Raw genomic sequence first — 16656 nt, forward strand, 5'->3', positions numbered from 1 at the left:
CATCCCAGTTATGTGGGAGACTGAAATAGAAGGACCAAGGTACAGGCTTGTTAACCAGGACTGGAGGAGTGGCTCAAGTGGTAGAGTGTCTGCCTAGCAAGTGTGAGCCCTGAGTTCAAACCCCAGTACCACTCCAAATTAAAGTTTAAATATTTTGAGTTTGACTTTTCCAGAATGTTGGCTTAAAACTTTTTGTCTATTCTGTCATTTCAGCTCTGGCTTAAATATCTTGTACCCAGGTGAAACGGAAATCAATAACTTACTTAAGTTGGTCTTAACAGAAGGTGAGAATTATCCTGAAATTATCCTTGAACAACCCTCTTTTTGTCCCTAAGGAAACAACTCAACATTAAGATAACAGATTCTTGTTTTCTTCTTATCTGTCAGGCAGCATATTTTAAAAATGTATCTGCATAGATGCAGACTGAAAGCAGAAGCCATGCTTTATGTATCTGCAAGCCTTGGAAGCCTCTTCTCTACAGCTTAGCCTGACTACAGATACTTAACACATTTAAAACTACATGACTCTTAAGCCACTCTTTTTTTCCCACATATTGGAACCCAACTTTTTAAGTTAGACCGAACAACCAGACCAAAGCTACTCTGTTAAAGACACTCTGTATTTAAAAGCAGCCATTAACTTAAGGAATTAGAATTTGTACTGTGTGATCTATCAGGAAGGCAATCACAGGGATGCCTGATGGGTTGTGGTGTAGTTTTGCTTCTGCTGTTTGTGTTTGTGTGAGGTTTAAAAATAGCCTCAGTTTTCTAAGTGCTGTTGCTGAGGTTGTTTATGGAGCTTTGTTGTGTGTTAGGAGAGAGAAACAGTGGACTCTCCCAGCTGCGAGATGTGATCCTCACCAATTTAGCTGAACAGCTTCAGAACAACCGATTCGGCAGTGATGAGGACGATCATTACAGGTGACACTGCAGCCTTTTCTTTGCATTCTTCCAAGTAGTTAATTTACATGTGAGTGTGTTTGATCAGTGTTAGTTTCCAGTTACAGCTAATAAGATCATTAGCATGGTAAGCCTAAAGCCTGGATCCACTGAAAGGTAATAAATGGCAAAGCTATTGAAGAACTGACTTTTCTCAGGAAAGTGGGCTGAGGGCTTAGCAAAAGAGGAGGAGCTTGTTTCAGAGATCTTGGTGGAGGGTGATCCAAACTGCTGATGTGAGAGAAGCTGCGTACTAGTGCGCAGAGGGAGGAAAGCTTCTTTTCTCTGTTGTTCGTAAACTACTTTAATTAGGTGGTTGGAGCCATTTGTTTCTGGGTTGCTTTAGGTAATACCTTGTTGCTATTATCATCACTAAGGTAACTTTCTTGCAGAACCAGTTAATTTTGTATCTTGTATTTGTCATTTTGTACCAGTTGTATAAAAGTTAAACTGTTACTAATAAACCACCAATATTCTATTGTTTTTCTTGAATTTTAAAGACTAAATGATGAACTTTTACACTACATTCTGAAGATTGTTGTACGAGAATCCTGTATCTTAATCACCAAGTGCCAAACTGTCTCTAAAGAGGATTTTCAGAAACTCCTTTCAACTGTGCCTGTAAGTAAAGATGTGTTTTCTGAAATCAAAATTACATCAAATGTCCCTGTTTTCATTGAAAGGTGTGAGCACACTCACACACTTACACCTCACTCTGTGTGCGTGTATGGGGGAGAGAGAGACTTAAAATAATTTAAGGAGTCAGTGGGTAATTACTTCTAGAAATGTACAGATCGTCAAATCCACAAGAAACACCTTTCCCACGACTTTAATCGTCCTCTTCCGCTGTTTGATGCAACAAATTATCCTACTGAATTTGGGCATTTAAATCATCTAGTGAGGGATCCCCCTATTAATTCACCATTGTTTTCTAAACCATTAGTGTTTTAGAAAGACTGATAGAAAACAAAAGGTTCTTTAAGGGTTTGGGTGGAGTCTTCCTATGGGAGGGGAGAAAGATTACTTAGGACAAAGGGCAAGAAAGTCTTCTGAGTGATTAGTGAAGCTTGCAGAGAGTTAGGCTAAATGTGTGGAAATCTGTACTGATAGCCATGGTCTTCCAAGTCACCTGAGAACTAACTTGCTCTGATTTCTGTACTTTCTCATTTTGTTTCTTTTGTTGAAATCTTTTTAAAAACATGAGGATTACATGATCCCTTCCTTCAGTAGGGTTCAGGTCATTTAAACAAACACCCTTATTTGTATTAAAGGCCGCATCCTCCTGCCTGCGCTATCTGATGGCCGTTCAGAACCACCTTCTCAGTAACACTATTTTGATTAAACCCGATGACAATGATGACAGTGACAGCTCCTTGCAGGGAGAGACATTGAAGGTACAGGTAAACACCAAGCTTTATCTTAAAGATGCTTTCTACCCAGTATGTAAAGCACAGATTAACTGGCTAAACTTTGCTTTTATGATGTCAGAATTCACCATGTGAGTTATGTTCTGTGAGAGGTGTTAGGCCTCTCGTTTCATAGATCTCATGTCATTGCACGGTGGTTACCATATTGTGACACTCTCGTGATGTTCATCCTTGTACTTTTTTCAGTCTCTTTGTGCCTTTATTTTGTCATCTTCTTTTAAGAACTATAGGGTGTCACTCACAAGTGACCTCATCGCACCTGAAAGTGATACACACACACACACACACACACACACACACACACACACACACACACACATTGGGAAGCATAGAGTTTGGTGGTTTATTGTATCCTCTCAATCCAAATGACTTAAGAAGTGACCATTTTCTCTCCATCTCTGCATTGAATACTTTAATTTCTAGTTTTATAGTTCATTTCATTATTTTTAGTTTAGCTTGCACGTAAACTCAGTCATTCATTTGCACATTATCATTTATAGCAGTCCAGAGATTTTTTTCAGCAGTGCTTGTTGCAGTTCTCACAGATGCTCAAGGTGGTTATTGCATTGTTGTTCAAAATTTCATCTTTGTAGGAAAATTAGAGGAATGAAAAAGAACTTTATTTTTCCTTAAAAAGTTGGATTGAACACGCTGAAAAATTACATAAGAAGCCATAGAAACCATTGCAGTTTTCCCTTTGCTTAGCCCTATCTGCACATGTACCATAGAAGCCAGACATCTACTAGCTCATATTCATGAGTTTATGTCATATGACCAGGTTTTTTAGGGTTTTTTTTTTTTTTGTGGTTCTGGGATTTGAACTCAGAGCCTCATACTTGCCAGGCAGGTACTCTACCACTTGAGTCACACCTGCAGTCCTTTTTACTTTAGTTATTTTTCAGTCAGGGTCTCTTTATTTTGCTTAGGACAGTCTTGGACTACAGTCCTCATACCTATGCCTCCCACCTATCTGGAATTACAAGTGTACATCACCACACCTGCCTTATTGGTTGAAATAAGGGTCTCACTAACTTTTTGCCTTGGCTGACCTCAAACCACAATCCTCCTGATTGCTGCATCCCAAGTAGCTGGGATTATAGAGTGAACCATTGCCCCTGGCAAATTATATGAACAGTTTTTAAACAGGTGGGCATGCCTGAATTTTTTTATTTAAACTGCCTATAGTATTTATTTAACTTCTCTTGCTTTTATTTCCTAATTAGCAAAAAGAGACAATAACATCTGCTTTGTGAGGTTATGTGAGGACTAGGGACAAGCTATGTAAATTCATCCCCTGCTGCCACATGAATGTTGTCAGTAGGAGAGTGCTGATATCGTTAGTATGGCTTAAGAAATGGTCCAGCTTGTCTGTCAGCTCAGAATTCCTTTTCTTTTAATGATAAAATTGTCTTAATAATACAACAAAAGATCCACGAAAACCCCAACCACAAATGAAGAGGGTTTTTTCCTATTTGAAATACTAAGCTTTATTAATTCTTAACTAAATGGAGAGAATATAAAGGTTTTTAGTAAATAGACTTGGTTGTGTAGTATTTCCAAGGAAAAAACTTAAAGACACATATATGTCACCTTAAAGAGTTAATTTCCTTGTTTTTTTAAAATAAAAATAATTGTAAACTAAATATTTCTGTGATATTAACCAGTGTTTCTTAACACATTTAGTATTCTTAGTCCTGTGAGCTCTCAAATTTATGTTTATTAGCCTATAACTGCTGATATTTTCATTGAATTTTTTAACTCGCTGGATTTTAAGTGTAATGGGATTGAGACATAAGGAAAAGGTCACTTGTACTGTTTCAGAACGTTGTGTTTTGTCTCATTTTATCCACCGCCTATACATGCACCTTTTACTGTTCTGTTTTTCTCTTTAGCTACCTCATACCACCCAAGGCAGTCTTCCACCGGGACAGTTGTTTCTGGGCTGGCCAGCAGGAGCGCTCTTGTGCTGGATGGGATGGAAGCTAGGCCTTTCCTCCTAGGCACGCAGTGTGCTTGTGTCCAGACCTTGGCCTCCCAAATCAAATTGCTCCCTGCAAACCCAGAGGAGCTCATGGCTTTGGGATTATCCTGGCCACCTCATCGTTTCATGTGGCAGTGCACCATTAAATACATCATTCATGTGCTCATTGTGAGTGGTGTTCATCACGAAACCTGAAAGTAATATGATGGTATTTTCTACCTAGGAGCTCAAGGTCAGTATTTTGGCTCTTGCCACCCAAATCCTGACTGGATGTGATGAAGTACTGGAAATGCTGCAGCAGGTCACCACTGCCCTCATAAACAGTGACATAGCAGACCGCGAGCAGAGGTGAGGAAATGGATTGGGACCCATGACCTGCTGCCCTTCAAGAAGAAAACTGTGCTTGTGAAAGTGAGACCTGTTTAGAACAGTACATCAAGTAGTCATTTAACACAGAGACATTTTTATTAGAATAGGTTGAAACAACAACCGTTGCAAGGCCAAGTGCAATCGAACTTTTTAATGTGCTTTTAGGTGAGATTGGGCCAACAGCCATGATCTAGGAGTAGCAAGGTTATGGTGGACAGCCTCATCTGACATTGGCTTTTCTTTTCATCATCTAGCTCAGCACCACACCCACTTACTTTTAGGAGGAAGAAGTGGATTTCTTGATACAGATAGTCAAAGAAAGATGACTCTGACCTGGTGTCTCGTGATTTTACTGTAAGGGCTGGGGATGTAGCTTAGTGGTTGAGTGCTTGCTAGCATGCACGAGGCTCTGGGTTCTATCTCCAGAACTGCCAAAAACACTCCAAAAAACAACAACCTAAAAGATTATATTGTAATTTCACTTCTCCAAATACAGGATTGACCTGTGTAGAGGGTGAGGTTCTTCACAGTACAAAGCCCTTTCTCAGCCATTTCCGTGGAAGTTCCTGCCATGCTCACTTTTAGGGATGAGTTGCATACTGTTTTTTGATGATTTGAATGTTAGGATATGTTGAACCAAAATGATCCTGCAGTGTAATTTGCCTTAGTCACCTTGTCTGTCCCTTGCCCTTGGTCCCCCCCTGCTTATTGTAGGGGAAGATAGGGACTGGGGCTGAGCACAGTGTAACCCAGACAGATGTTGCATCAGCACTCTTTGAGACCTGGAGGCTGCTCTGCTGGCTGGTGGGAGGGGGTGGAGTCTAGATACCCAATGTCCTCAGTAGCCTTAGAGAATTCACAGGGCCCATTTCTTTCTCTGTGTGACCCGTGTGCTTTAATTCTTCTAGCAGCAGATGAGAATATTAAGACTAAGATTTTTTTAAACAAATTAAAAATCTGCCTACTTAGAGTCCTCAAAATCATAGAGACAGAAAGTGAGACAGTGATTACTAGGGGCTGGGGAGGGGTAGGATTACCCAGCAGGCGTAGAGTTCTGGTTTTACAAAATGAATAGTTATACAGATAGATGGTGATAACTGTATATTATTTTAAAACCATGAATTGATAAATTGTGTGTTATGTGTATTTTGACACAGTAAAAAGTATTGGAAAACAAACCTGCCTGCCTCTGTGGCCCACACGAGCCTTGGTTGCGGTAGGCTAGGAGAGGGTTTCACAGCTCTGGGCAAGTGCATCCATTGCTCTTGCCATTCACTTCTTCTTTCTTTCAGTCTCAGACAGCACAACACCAGGGGCCTAGAGAGGCAGGAACTACCAGGAATAGGCATTGCATTTCAGGTTCATTTGTAAAGTGCTTCAGAAATGCACCACCTAAACTTTTTTGGCCACATCACAGGCTGAAGGGGAAACCCACTAATCTGTTGCTCTCTGTTCTTCTTTGCTCTCTCAGTGGCAGAAGGTAGGAAACTTGTGGAGTGAATGGCTATAACCATGAGTTTGTCACTGGTTCAAGGAGATAAGGTTCAAGAGAATTTGTCAGCATAGAAGATGTCAGTTGCTTTTCTCCATGCTTGGACGTCACTTACACTGTTTGCTTTCTTGAACTTGTAGGTTAAAAGGCTTGGAACAAGTTACCAAAGCCACGATGTTGGGTCACCTCCTCCCGGTGCTACTGACCTCTCTGATGCACCCCAATCTGCAGACCCTCACCATGGCCGACGCGTTGATGCCTCAGCTCGTGCAGCTGGTGCTCTACACCAGCCAGGTGGGACCCTTGTGCCTATCTGACCTTCCCTCTGCTCAGCCTGCTTTGCCGTGGAGGACATGATAAAGAGAACCAAGGTTTTTAGAAACCAAGAAAAATGTTGTATGTCTTAAAAATGAACTAGAGTATTAAGGGAACACATTTTGTTTGACTCAATTATCGACTGTAGACTGTTTAGCAAGTGTTCATTGCCTACTGCTACTGTTGAAGCCTACCATAATACTGAGTGTCCTGAGTGTACATCAGCTAAGAGGAGGACTAACATGAACAAGGTGGTCCCTCCCAGCACTAAGTAAAATGATAGTGGCCTCAGGAGCAAAGCATTTCTTAGTGAAGAAGAGCAGGCTGGGATTGCATAGAATGACGATTCCAGTGAAAATTCTAAGTTCGGCTCTGGGACATCCTGGGTACTGGCAGTAAGCACTTGAAGACACACGGATGGTTTTGTGTTTCAGACGGCTTTGCTGCTTAAAACCCAGTGTCCAGTTTTTGCCGAAATGGGCTGTTCCCCATGTGGCACATCAGACCAGAAGTGCAGGCTGTTCCCCGATGAGAGGTAATGTGCTGCCTCCTTGGTTTCTTTTGTCCTTCTGTGATTTTAGCGAAAGATTGTCTCACTGTGAAAAGAAAATACATCAGGGTTAAATTTTATAATAACTATAGAAGTGCTTGTAAATTTATAGGAACAGGTTAGAATGAATTTTCCTGTGGATCAAGGAATTACTTCAAAATTAGCCTGAAATTCTCCTTCACTCCTGGTAGCTATGTAAATAAAGTATTAAGACTTTAACAAATAGTTTGGCAGCTTTTTTGTCTTTTTTTTTTTTTTTTTTAAGGAGGCCAGGATTTACTGTGTTTCCCAGGCTGGCCTCGAATTCCTGGGTTCAATTGATCCTCCTGCTGTGGCCTCTCACAGAGCTGGAACAATAGGCACATGCCACTGGGCCTGGCTGACACTTTCTTTAAAAGTTGAACATAGACCTGCCACATGGCTCAGCTATTCTGCTTCAGGGTGTTCCCACAAGAGAAAAGAAAGCACATGAAGATTGCACATGAAGATTCATAACAGCTTTCGTTAGAGCAGCCCAAACTAAAACTAACCTGAATGTCCTTCAGCAGGTGAATGGGTAAACCAGGAGTGTCTGTCCGTACAGCAGACTCCGACTCAGCAGCAAAAAGGCGCGGCTAGATAACAGTCAGCACCATGGGTGACTGTAGAAGTCCTGTGCTGAGGGAAAGAAGCCAGGCCCCAGGTCACACACTGTAATTCCATTTATATAAAGCTCCAGAAAATGCAACCTGCTCTCTGTAGCAATTGCCTCATGGCTGTACACAAATGTCCAAACTTACCAACTTATTACATGTCTGTGTTTCATTAAAGATAAATTTTAAAAAAATTGGTCTTTTCCTTTCTGCCATACTGAACCACTTTTTCTTTGTCTGGTTTTAGAATGCTAGAAGAGAAGGAAGAGCCAGGCTTTCTCACTGGCTTAAAGATTCCTGCCCCCTGGGCTGCTGGGAAGACTGTGGAAACAGTTCATCCTGTCAGAGACAACTATAAGTTTAAAGAAACAGTCCACATCCCAGGAGCTCGCTGCCTGTATCTGAGATTTGATAGCAGATGCTCTTCGCAGTACGACTATGACAAAGTAAGCAAGTGTGCCTTAGTTGTTGCTGCTGCCTCTAGTGATCTGGATTCTCAGATGCTTCTTATTTTTCTTTGCTGCTGGTCACCATTCCTGACTTATTTCTGTCTGCAGATATCTCTGAGGGGTTCTTTCCTCAATTAATGCCTTGAAGGGTAGTGCCTAAAGCAGTTAGAGCCACCACTATTGGCATCTCAGAGCAGTGTTGTACGTATAGGACAGGCTTTTAGAAGTTCAGCTCTGAGTCAAAGGAGAATTTTCTTTTATTCCGCTGACTTCCTGCCTTCTGTCTTGGGATTCTTGCAGATGATGTGTAATGGTCACTCATCTAGAAAGGTCTTACTGCCCAATTCTTGAGGCTTCTTACGTATCTTTTAGGATAAGGTGGCATTTTTAGAAGGGTTGCAGATGTGCTTGATTCTGGCTTCTGTAGATTTACATATTCTTCTTTGCCATATCTCAGGGCCCATGGAGGTTTTTAAGGAACAGTAGTTTGAACAGATGGCTTAACAGTTATCAAGAAAAGGAAGTGTTTTAGGGGCTGAAGTATTTTCTTCTGTTGATAATTGTTGGATTGTAAACCATCCCGTGAACTTAGGAAGCAAGGCTAATGAAATTGGGGTGTGTAACATGAAAAGCATCGCTGTTTCTGTATAAAAACCAACACTATACATACATGCCTGTCCCTGTGAACTGAGTGAGGGCAAATGATCTTCAGTCCCTTCAGGGGCAGCTTTTAGGCTAAAAATAAGGACTTCTTAACTGTACCTCCTATGAGAGGGTGAAACACATGACTAGAAGTTGTAGGATCTACTTCCTCATAATCTTTTAGGACAGTCAAGAGTTGCAGATGGCTGGGTACCAGTGGCTCACATCTGTAATAATCCTAGCTGCTTAAGAGGTAGAAATTGGGAGGACCACAGTTTGAGGCCACCCAGGCAAAAGATGCTCATGACCTCATCTCAACAAATTGCTGGGCAATTGTGCAGAGAAGTACAAATAGGAGGCTTATGGTCCGGGCTCATCCAGGCGTAAAAGTGAGAGCCTATCTCCAAAGTAAAAGAGTAAAAAGGACTAGGGACACAACTCAGGTCAGAGAGCATCTGCATAGCAAGCACAAGTCCCACAGTTCAAACCCTAGTACTGCCAAAAAAAAGATGGTCTTTGGTAGGCCTTTCAAAAAAGATACCTGTAGTATCAGTCTAGCCCTGATGCCTCCTGGCATGAAGTCAAGGTTCCCCATTTCCTGACTTGAGACGAAATGACTATTTAATGTGAAGGCTGCCACTTTAGTTGGAATCATGTGTTTCTCCTTTAAAAACAGTAATTTTCATCTAAGTTAGTGATGCGCACTAACTTAGGCTGCAATATAACTTAGGCTGTGTTCAATGGTAGAGCATGCAGAAGCTTACTACATGGATAAAAGGACGTTTACTTTTCCAGGGGTCCCTGACTGATGTCAGCAAAAGGTACTAAAGGGTAAGAAATCACAAAACAAGCATTCAGTGCTAAAAATGCAGCCGTTACATCCAAACTTACATGCAGTGCAAGGTGGTCAGAGCACACTGTAGACAACAGGGCTTGGTATTTACAGAAGCCAGAGCTGATTTTGAATGGCACATGAGCTATCAGTGTTATCAATTGGATAAAATGCATAGCCTTTTTGAAAGAAAAGTACTGATACATGAAAACTGACCCAAGAAGAAGCAGCCCCTTTTCTACTCCAAATTCGCATCAGTTTCTTTTTATACCATTAAACAGCAGTCTAAGAATATATGGCTTATTTTCAATTTGTTGCATTTAAAAAAAAATCCTTATTTATTCATTGAAATTTTTTTGGCATTTTAATTTTGTTGTGTTAGATATTGCCATCTTTCCCTCTGTGTTTGCTCACTTCGTTAATTATGAGGAAGGTGTAAGGGGTCAACTGTACTATTAATGAATTTATGGCAGTGATTAGGATTAAAATAGGCACTTGAAAAGTGTATAGGCGTAAGAGCTAAGTATAAATTTTAATGTGAGGTCTCCAAGCCAAGTAAAGGTTGACAACGTGAAAAATACGCTTTTGATTTCAATCACGGTTACTTCTCTGTGGCTGTTCTATGAATGCCAGCAGTTGATTGCCTCCAAACTCGTATCAGTTAGATTACTGTGCCCCCAAGGCCTGGTTATAAATGTATTTTGAACACATATTTTGCAGCCTTTTTATTTGTAGATGTTGTTTTGTTTTCTTTTACAGTCTAACAGTGTATTTTCTGTTTTGAAGTTGGTGATATGCGCGGGGCCTAACACAAACAGTAGGAAGGTTGCTGAATATGGAGGCAACACTCTGGGATATGGCAGCCGTAGTGTCTTAGGAACTGGTTGGCCGAAGGACTTGGTGAAGGTATGGTATGCAGTCACAGTCGCCGTCTAGAAAAGAAATGCGAACTTGGGTTCCTCATGGCCCAGGGATACCTGGAACCCCAGACAGCATTTGCATGGGGTTCCTGTTGAGGAGGGCCCACTTTGCCAGCCTGTCAACTCACTTCTATTCAGGACGACCCTCCTTCCACTTGCTGGGAGCCAGACCCCTCCACTCAGTGAGGGCGGCCCACTGAAAGGGCTGCCAGCTTGTCCAGCTGGCTTCTTCTCCAGACTTCCTTATGATAGCTGCCCAGAACCCAGGGCCACTGCAGCTTGAAAATGTTGGCTTACTATTTTCAATGAATTTGGGTCTTTAGAGAAAACTAATGACCCATTTACAAACTGATGCAATCTGTGCCCTTGAGCTACATCCAATATCTGACTAGAATATGAGTACAAGCTCAGACGCCCACTAACCCCACAGTGTATCTGAAGTCCTCTGCCCCATACATAGCATGGTGTGCCCTCCTCACTTCAGCCAGTGGCAACTGGGTCTGTCGGGGTACAGTCTGAATACATCCAAGTCCACATCAGCACCCTTTGTCACTTATCCGCTGACTCACTCGCTGCCTTCTCTTCTTATTCATGGAGCTGGTCCTGCACCGCAGAGCCGGGTGTTCCGGCACAGTATCTTCAAGAGTACGACTCGCTTACCTGCCTTATTGACACAAGTGAGATCAGGAAGAGGCCAGGGGAGGATGGAAAGGACAGAAATAGAAGAATTAGAAATGAAACGCCAACTTGGTTCATCTTTATGCTGATCCTGCTCTTGGGCCACTGTGGCCCATTTCACAGAGGCCCATTTCCAAAGGCTACCTGCTCAGGAGAACGTACCTAAGTGAGAGGGAATGAAATTTGAGTCAAAAAGCAAGTGAGGAAAGCAGTGTGACCCTTTCAGAAGTAAATCTCTTCTGGGCATTGTAGCCCCACACCTGTAATCCCAGCTACTTGGGAGGCTGAGATCAGGAAGACTGCAGTTTCAGGCTAGTCCGGGCAAATAGTTCAGGAGATCCATCTCCAAAATAACCACAGCAAAATGGACTGGAGGTGTGGCTTAAGTGGTAGAGTGCCTGCTTTGCAAGTACAAAGCCCTGAGTTCAAACCCCATCCCAGCAACAACAAAAAGTAAATCTCTGAGTCAGGTCTAGTGGCACACATTTGTGATGCCAGCTGCTCAGGTAGCTGAGGCAAGAGGATCCTGAGATTGAAGCCAGCCAGGGCTTACATAGTGAGACCCCATATAAAAGAAAGAAGAAAAGGAAGGAAGGAAAAAAAGAAGAAAGGTAGGAAGGAAGGAAGGAAGGAAATCTTTGAAATACTTTACTCTCTTGAAAGTTGTGTGTCTTGTTTTTAAAGTGCATTTTCCCCCTTAAATCTTAAGGTGGAAGGCGATACAGTCACCTTCTCCTTTGAAATGAGAAGTGGCCGTGAACACAACACACCTGACAAAGCTATGTGGGGCTTTGCTTGCACAGTCCGCGCTCAGGTACTTGAATTCAACACTGCTGTGGGCAAAGTGTACTGTCTTCTGTGTGCCTTGGTAACATACATCATATTTGCCTTGGAAACAGGGCAAAATATGAGCCACTCTTTCATCTGCCTTTTCCATCTACCAGCAGGAAACTACTTGGAGTTAGCTGAATTTTATGGAGTGAGACATGCTGGGACCCAGAGTCAGTTGAGAGCATAGAAGTAATCCATGGCCAGGGCTCCTTTTCAAGACCTGGACAGGTTCCCTGCTTCCAGTGTCTTCCCATAGAGAAAAGAGGACATCAGCACTCAGTAGACATGAGCACTTGGATGCTGGGTTTTAAGGGAAGTAGGAGTTCTATTCACCATTTTAGTTGCCAGATTTTAAAAATGTATTTTACACTTTGAAGTTGCTCTTTAACTTCACCAAGCTGAGACTCTAGAGTAGAGCTGTCTTCCAGAATGTAAGCTCTGTGAGGGCAGGGATCCTTGTTTTGTGCTCTGCTGCAGGCACCTGGAACAATGGCTGCTACACAGAGACACTCAAATATTCCTTGAATGAATTCAGTGCCATCCTTGATAACATCATGATCTGAGCACAGGGTAGAGGCAACAAACTAAGTAGTGGGCTGTACTTGGGTAGATGCAATAGGAAGGAAGCCACCCAAAGAAGCTCTGCTTCTTGCCTATGACTGGTGCTGGCTCTAGTGTGGAGTCTGACCAGCTATTCTCTCCAGAACTGTGATGAGACCTCACTTGGTAGTCATTCCAGTGCCACCATCTACTCATGTTGGGTGCTGTACTATGTCCCCTCACAGTGGCACACAATGCTGCTCTGTGAAGCCTGCAGTTGGGACAGTCCAGTGTGGTGCAGCACAGGCTGCAGTGCTCTGCCCGCGTCCACTGACCAGTGTGGTTTGCCCCTGTGTGCATTGCAGGAGTCCTCGGAGGATGTCTCAGGAGGCTTGCCCTTCCTGGTTGACCTGGCTTTAGGTCTGTCTGTGTTAGCTTGTTCCATGTTAAGAATCCTGTACAATGGACCAGAAATTACCAAAGAAGAAGAAGCCTGTCAGGAGCTATTGCGGTCCAAACTTTTACAAAGGTAACACAAAGGTCCAGCTTGAGCTAGTTTTGCCCACAAAGGAAAGGAATTTATATGGAAAACTTTTAGTACATTTCCAAGTTAATTGTGTCTACTGCCTGACTGACCATCTTATTGATACTTTTTTTTGTCTGAGAAATAAGATGAAAATTACACCATAGAGCTTTCTGCCCCTTAGTTTGCTAAGTTTAAATTTATATCTTTGAACTGCATGAAGTTTATTCCAACCCCAATACTGTGCAGTTGATGGCTCCCCAAAAGAATGGGTAGGTATGTGGTGAGCAATGGGACAAAACGCAGTGGGCACACGCCATTTTTTTCAACTTCTCTGCACGTTTAAAAGTTTTCATAGTAAAATGTTAGGGAGGAGGTAGATTCCCAAAGATGTGGTTTCATGTAATGCTCGTTTTTCTTTGGCCTCTGGAGACAGTTTGATGAATCAGTACCTAATCATTACATACTTGATGTGCCTGCAAGTATCAAGTAACTTCCCAGGAGTCTTGATTGAAGAGTGAGGGTTTCTCTTTCTCTCTGAGCAGATGCCAATGGCAGGTGGAGGCCAACGGTGTCATCTCCCCTGCCCTTACTCCCAGCCCCTCTCCACTGCCTCTGACCATAGAGGAAGACAGAGAATTCACCTACCCATCAGATGTCCTCGTGCCTCCTGTTGGGAACTACTTCGAGCTCCCCCGGATCAGGCTGCCTCCTGGAATCATGATAAAGCTCAGGGAAATTTCTGGGCGTGCTAGGCCTCAGTTTAGGCCAAGTATAAAGTATGTTGCATTCTACTTTTCCCCACGAAAAATGTCCCACTGTTGCAAGGGATCTAGCAAGTGAACCTTACGTTTTATGTTTACTTGAGGTAGAGAGCTTGCCTGTATGTTCAAGGCCCTTGATTCCATGCCCAGCACCACAAAAAATTTAATTAAGTTTGTTGTTTACTTAATGTACTTGAACTAAGGACTCTAGCAAGTGTCCAGGTTATCACAAGGTAGTGTTGTGCGGTACCCCAGGCATCAGTACCTGAGACCTCGTTAGTGCTTGAGTCAGAAACTCTGAGGGCACGTTGTGATTAGTTGTGTCTTAAATTGCCCCAGTGGTTCTGGTGCATACTAACACTTGACAAGTGCTAGGTTTTTCTCAGATAGTTTGACCTGCTAGTATTCAGCCTCTGCTTTGATTTCCATAAGAGTCTAGTAGCATCTTTATTTTGACTCCTAGGGAAATGGTGACGGCGATGTCTTACAATTACGAATGAGTTTGTGGTATTCTTGCTTAAAGTCTGCTTGTGGGCCTCTTGTCCTGCCTTGGAAGGCAAGATTGACCATTCTAGCATGGAAAATTTGGAGCCTGGATGAAATTTAAAATGAAGGAAATACAGAAAACACCCTTATTCTCAGCTCAGTAACTATGTGCAGTAAATATTATAAACCTCAATACTTCATAAACTTAATTAGTTCATAAATGGTGCTAGATATCTTTTTAAAATTTTTAATACTTAGACCTGTTCCAGCTCTGATATGATCCTAGCTCAAAACATACAAATTATGCTAAAGGGAGTGTGTTTGATTTTGATTTTCAGCTTTATCAGCTATTACAGTTTCATCAGTTAATACATTAAATTATTTGCCAACATACAACACATACAGTGCCACCATAGTGACATTTCTTACACTATTGTAACAAAGGAGTTGTGGTGAATATTTAACATATTTAAATCAAAGCCTGCACTCTTCAGCTTACCAAATACAGTGTTGGCAAGTTGAGAGCTTGGCGTAGACCTGACAGGTTTCCATTGTTACCGCAGAGAAGTGATTCAGCCTGACGTGATGGAGGAGATGGTGGTGTCATGTGTCATTAAGCATTTGAATTTGGTCGATGCACTACAGTCTCTAATAAATTTCCAATATCAAGAAGAACATGCAGAAGAGTACGACGTATTGTGTAAAATTATGGGAGAGACCTTTAAGAAACTCAGTGCCATGGAGCGACACCTGCAGGTAAGTGAAAGCTAAGACTTTTATGTATGTTGTGTAACTGCTGGAAATAATTTATTTCCTGGCAACTTAAAGACATTTAAATATGCCTGTAATTACAGTTACTTGGGAGGCAGAGGTGCGAGGATCTTGAGTTCGAGGTCAGGCCAGGCAAATTAGTGAGACCCTGTCTACAAACAAAATAAAAACAAAAAGGCTGAGGGCATAGCTCAAGAGGGAGGGTGTTTGCCTAGCAAGTATGAGACTCTGGAGTTCAATCCCCAGTACCACAGGAAAAAAAAAAGAAAGGAAAAAGTTAAAATGTGACGTAAATTTTTTATATTACTATTACAAAAAATTCCTAATTTACAGATTGCCCATGTTTTCATTTTGCATCTATTTATAGACTGCTTTATTTTGGCCTTTCTTAGAGTGTTGCAGAACTGGAACAGAAGTGGCAAAGTGAGGTTGATGATGCCATGCAGGGAAAACTGGAAAACAACATGCCTTTCTTTTATGATTACCACTTCAATGAGGTGAGCGCAGCGTGATTCACCACTGGGACATTACTGTTTCTAGAGTGAAGGTGTATGCTGTGTGTACGTGTGTGTGCGTGTGTGCGTGTGTGTGTGTGTGTGTGTGTGTGTGTGTGGAGATAAAGTAGCGTCACTTTCTGAAATGGTGCATGTTTTTAAAGGGGTTAAATGAAAATTGATTACATCAACATATTAATATACAAATAATTATTTTAATTAATAGTTTTATAAAAATCAAAGAATTTATCATTATTTAAAGGCTTAAGAAGAAAATCAAGCAGAATTATAACCCCCAAAGAAATCCCCAGAAAGTAGGTCAGTTTTTAATCATTAAAATATCAAATAGCTGGCAGAATGGTTCAAGTGGTAGAGTGCCTACTGAGCAAGCATGAGGTCCTGAGTTCAAACCCCAGTACTGTCAAAAGAGAAAAACCAAATAATGGTTTGTGATTTCACTACACGAGAGGCAGAAGCAGGAAGATGGTGAGTTTGAGTCCAGGTATGCTATATAGCACATTAGGCCAACCTGAGCTACATAGTCAGATGCACACACGCCCTTTTTTTTTTTTTTCCCCAAAAAATAGGGGATGGGACCCCAGTACTGCCAAAAAAAAAAAAAAGAAAAGAAATTAAAAAACATAGGGGATGGGAATGTAGCTCTGGAGTTCCATCTCCAGCACTGCAAAAAGAAAAAGAAGAGAAGTGAAACCATAGCTTCCAAACGTGCTTTAAGCACACAAATATGGCCGAAGGTGGTGGCTCTCCCGACACTTTCTGTCCCTTTTAACAGATGTACAGCAAGACTTGGATTTTGCAAATTCTGCATACCATCTTTTCTTGATGTTTCCTTCTTTAGAACAAAATGAAAGAACTAGAACTTTTGTGTTCAATGAAGGAGGTCTCCTTTGATGGAAATGATCTTGAAAACATGGTCCTATCACTGAGGTTAGTGACGTTAATAACTCTTAAGGCTATTTTATCACTTTGATGCTCAAAACAAATCATGAAGGTCTAGTCT

The 16656-nt window shown here is 41.8% G+C and overlaps 1 protein-coding gene across 6 annotated transcripts in view; it reads left to right on the forward strand.

Annotated features, from left to right (window-relative positions):
• Hectd4 (HECT domain E3 ubiquitin protein ligase 4) overlaps positions 1-16656 on the forward strand; it is a 158279-nt gene that overhangs the window by 79280 nt on the left and 62343 nt on the right. For 3 of the 6 annotated variants that reach the window (XM_074061225.1, XM_074061223.1, XM_074061224.1), the window contains exons 14-28: positions 214-284; positions 816-921; positions 1440-1560; positions 2211-2339; positions 4571-4695; positions 6349-6502; positions 6958-7058; positions 7953-8151; positions 10388-10534; positions 11936-12040; positions 12963-13126; positions 13666-13899; positions 14934-15126; positions 15534-15638; positions 16495-16583. In XM_074061225.1, the coding sequence (XP_073917326.1) occupies positions 214-284; positions 816-921; positions 1440-1560; positions 2211-2339; positions 4571-4695; positions 6349-6502; positions 6958-7058; positions 7953-8151; positions 10388-10534; positions 11936-12040; positions 12963-13126; positions 13666-13899; positions 14934-15126; positions 15534-15638; positions 16495-16583 (2043 nt within the window). The remainder of the gene's footprint in view (positions 1-213; positions 285-815; positions 922-1439; positions 1561-2210; positions 2340-4570; positions 4696-6348; positions 6503-6957; positions 7059-7952; positions 8152-10387; positions 10535-11935; positions 12041-12962; positions 13127-13665; positions 13900-14933; positions 15127-15533; positions 15639-16494; positions 16584-16656) is intronic. The other 3 variants (XM_074061226.1, XM_074061227.1, XM_020179303.2) reach the window with 3 other exon arrangements.

The sequence above is a fragment of the Castor canadensis genome, chromosome 18 (assembly GCF_047511655.1).
Source record: "Castor canadensis chromosome 18, mCasCan1.hap1v2, whole genome shotgun sequence".
In the NCBI taxonomy this organism is placed as follows: Eukaryota; Metazoa; Chordata; class Mammalia; order Rodentia; family Castoridae; genus Castor; species Castor canadensis.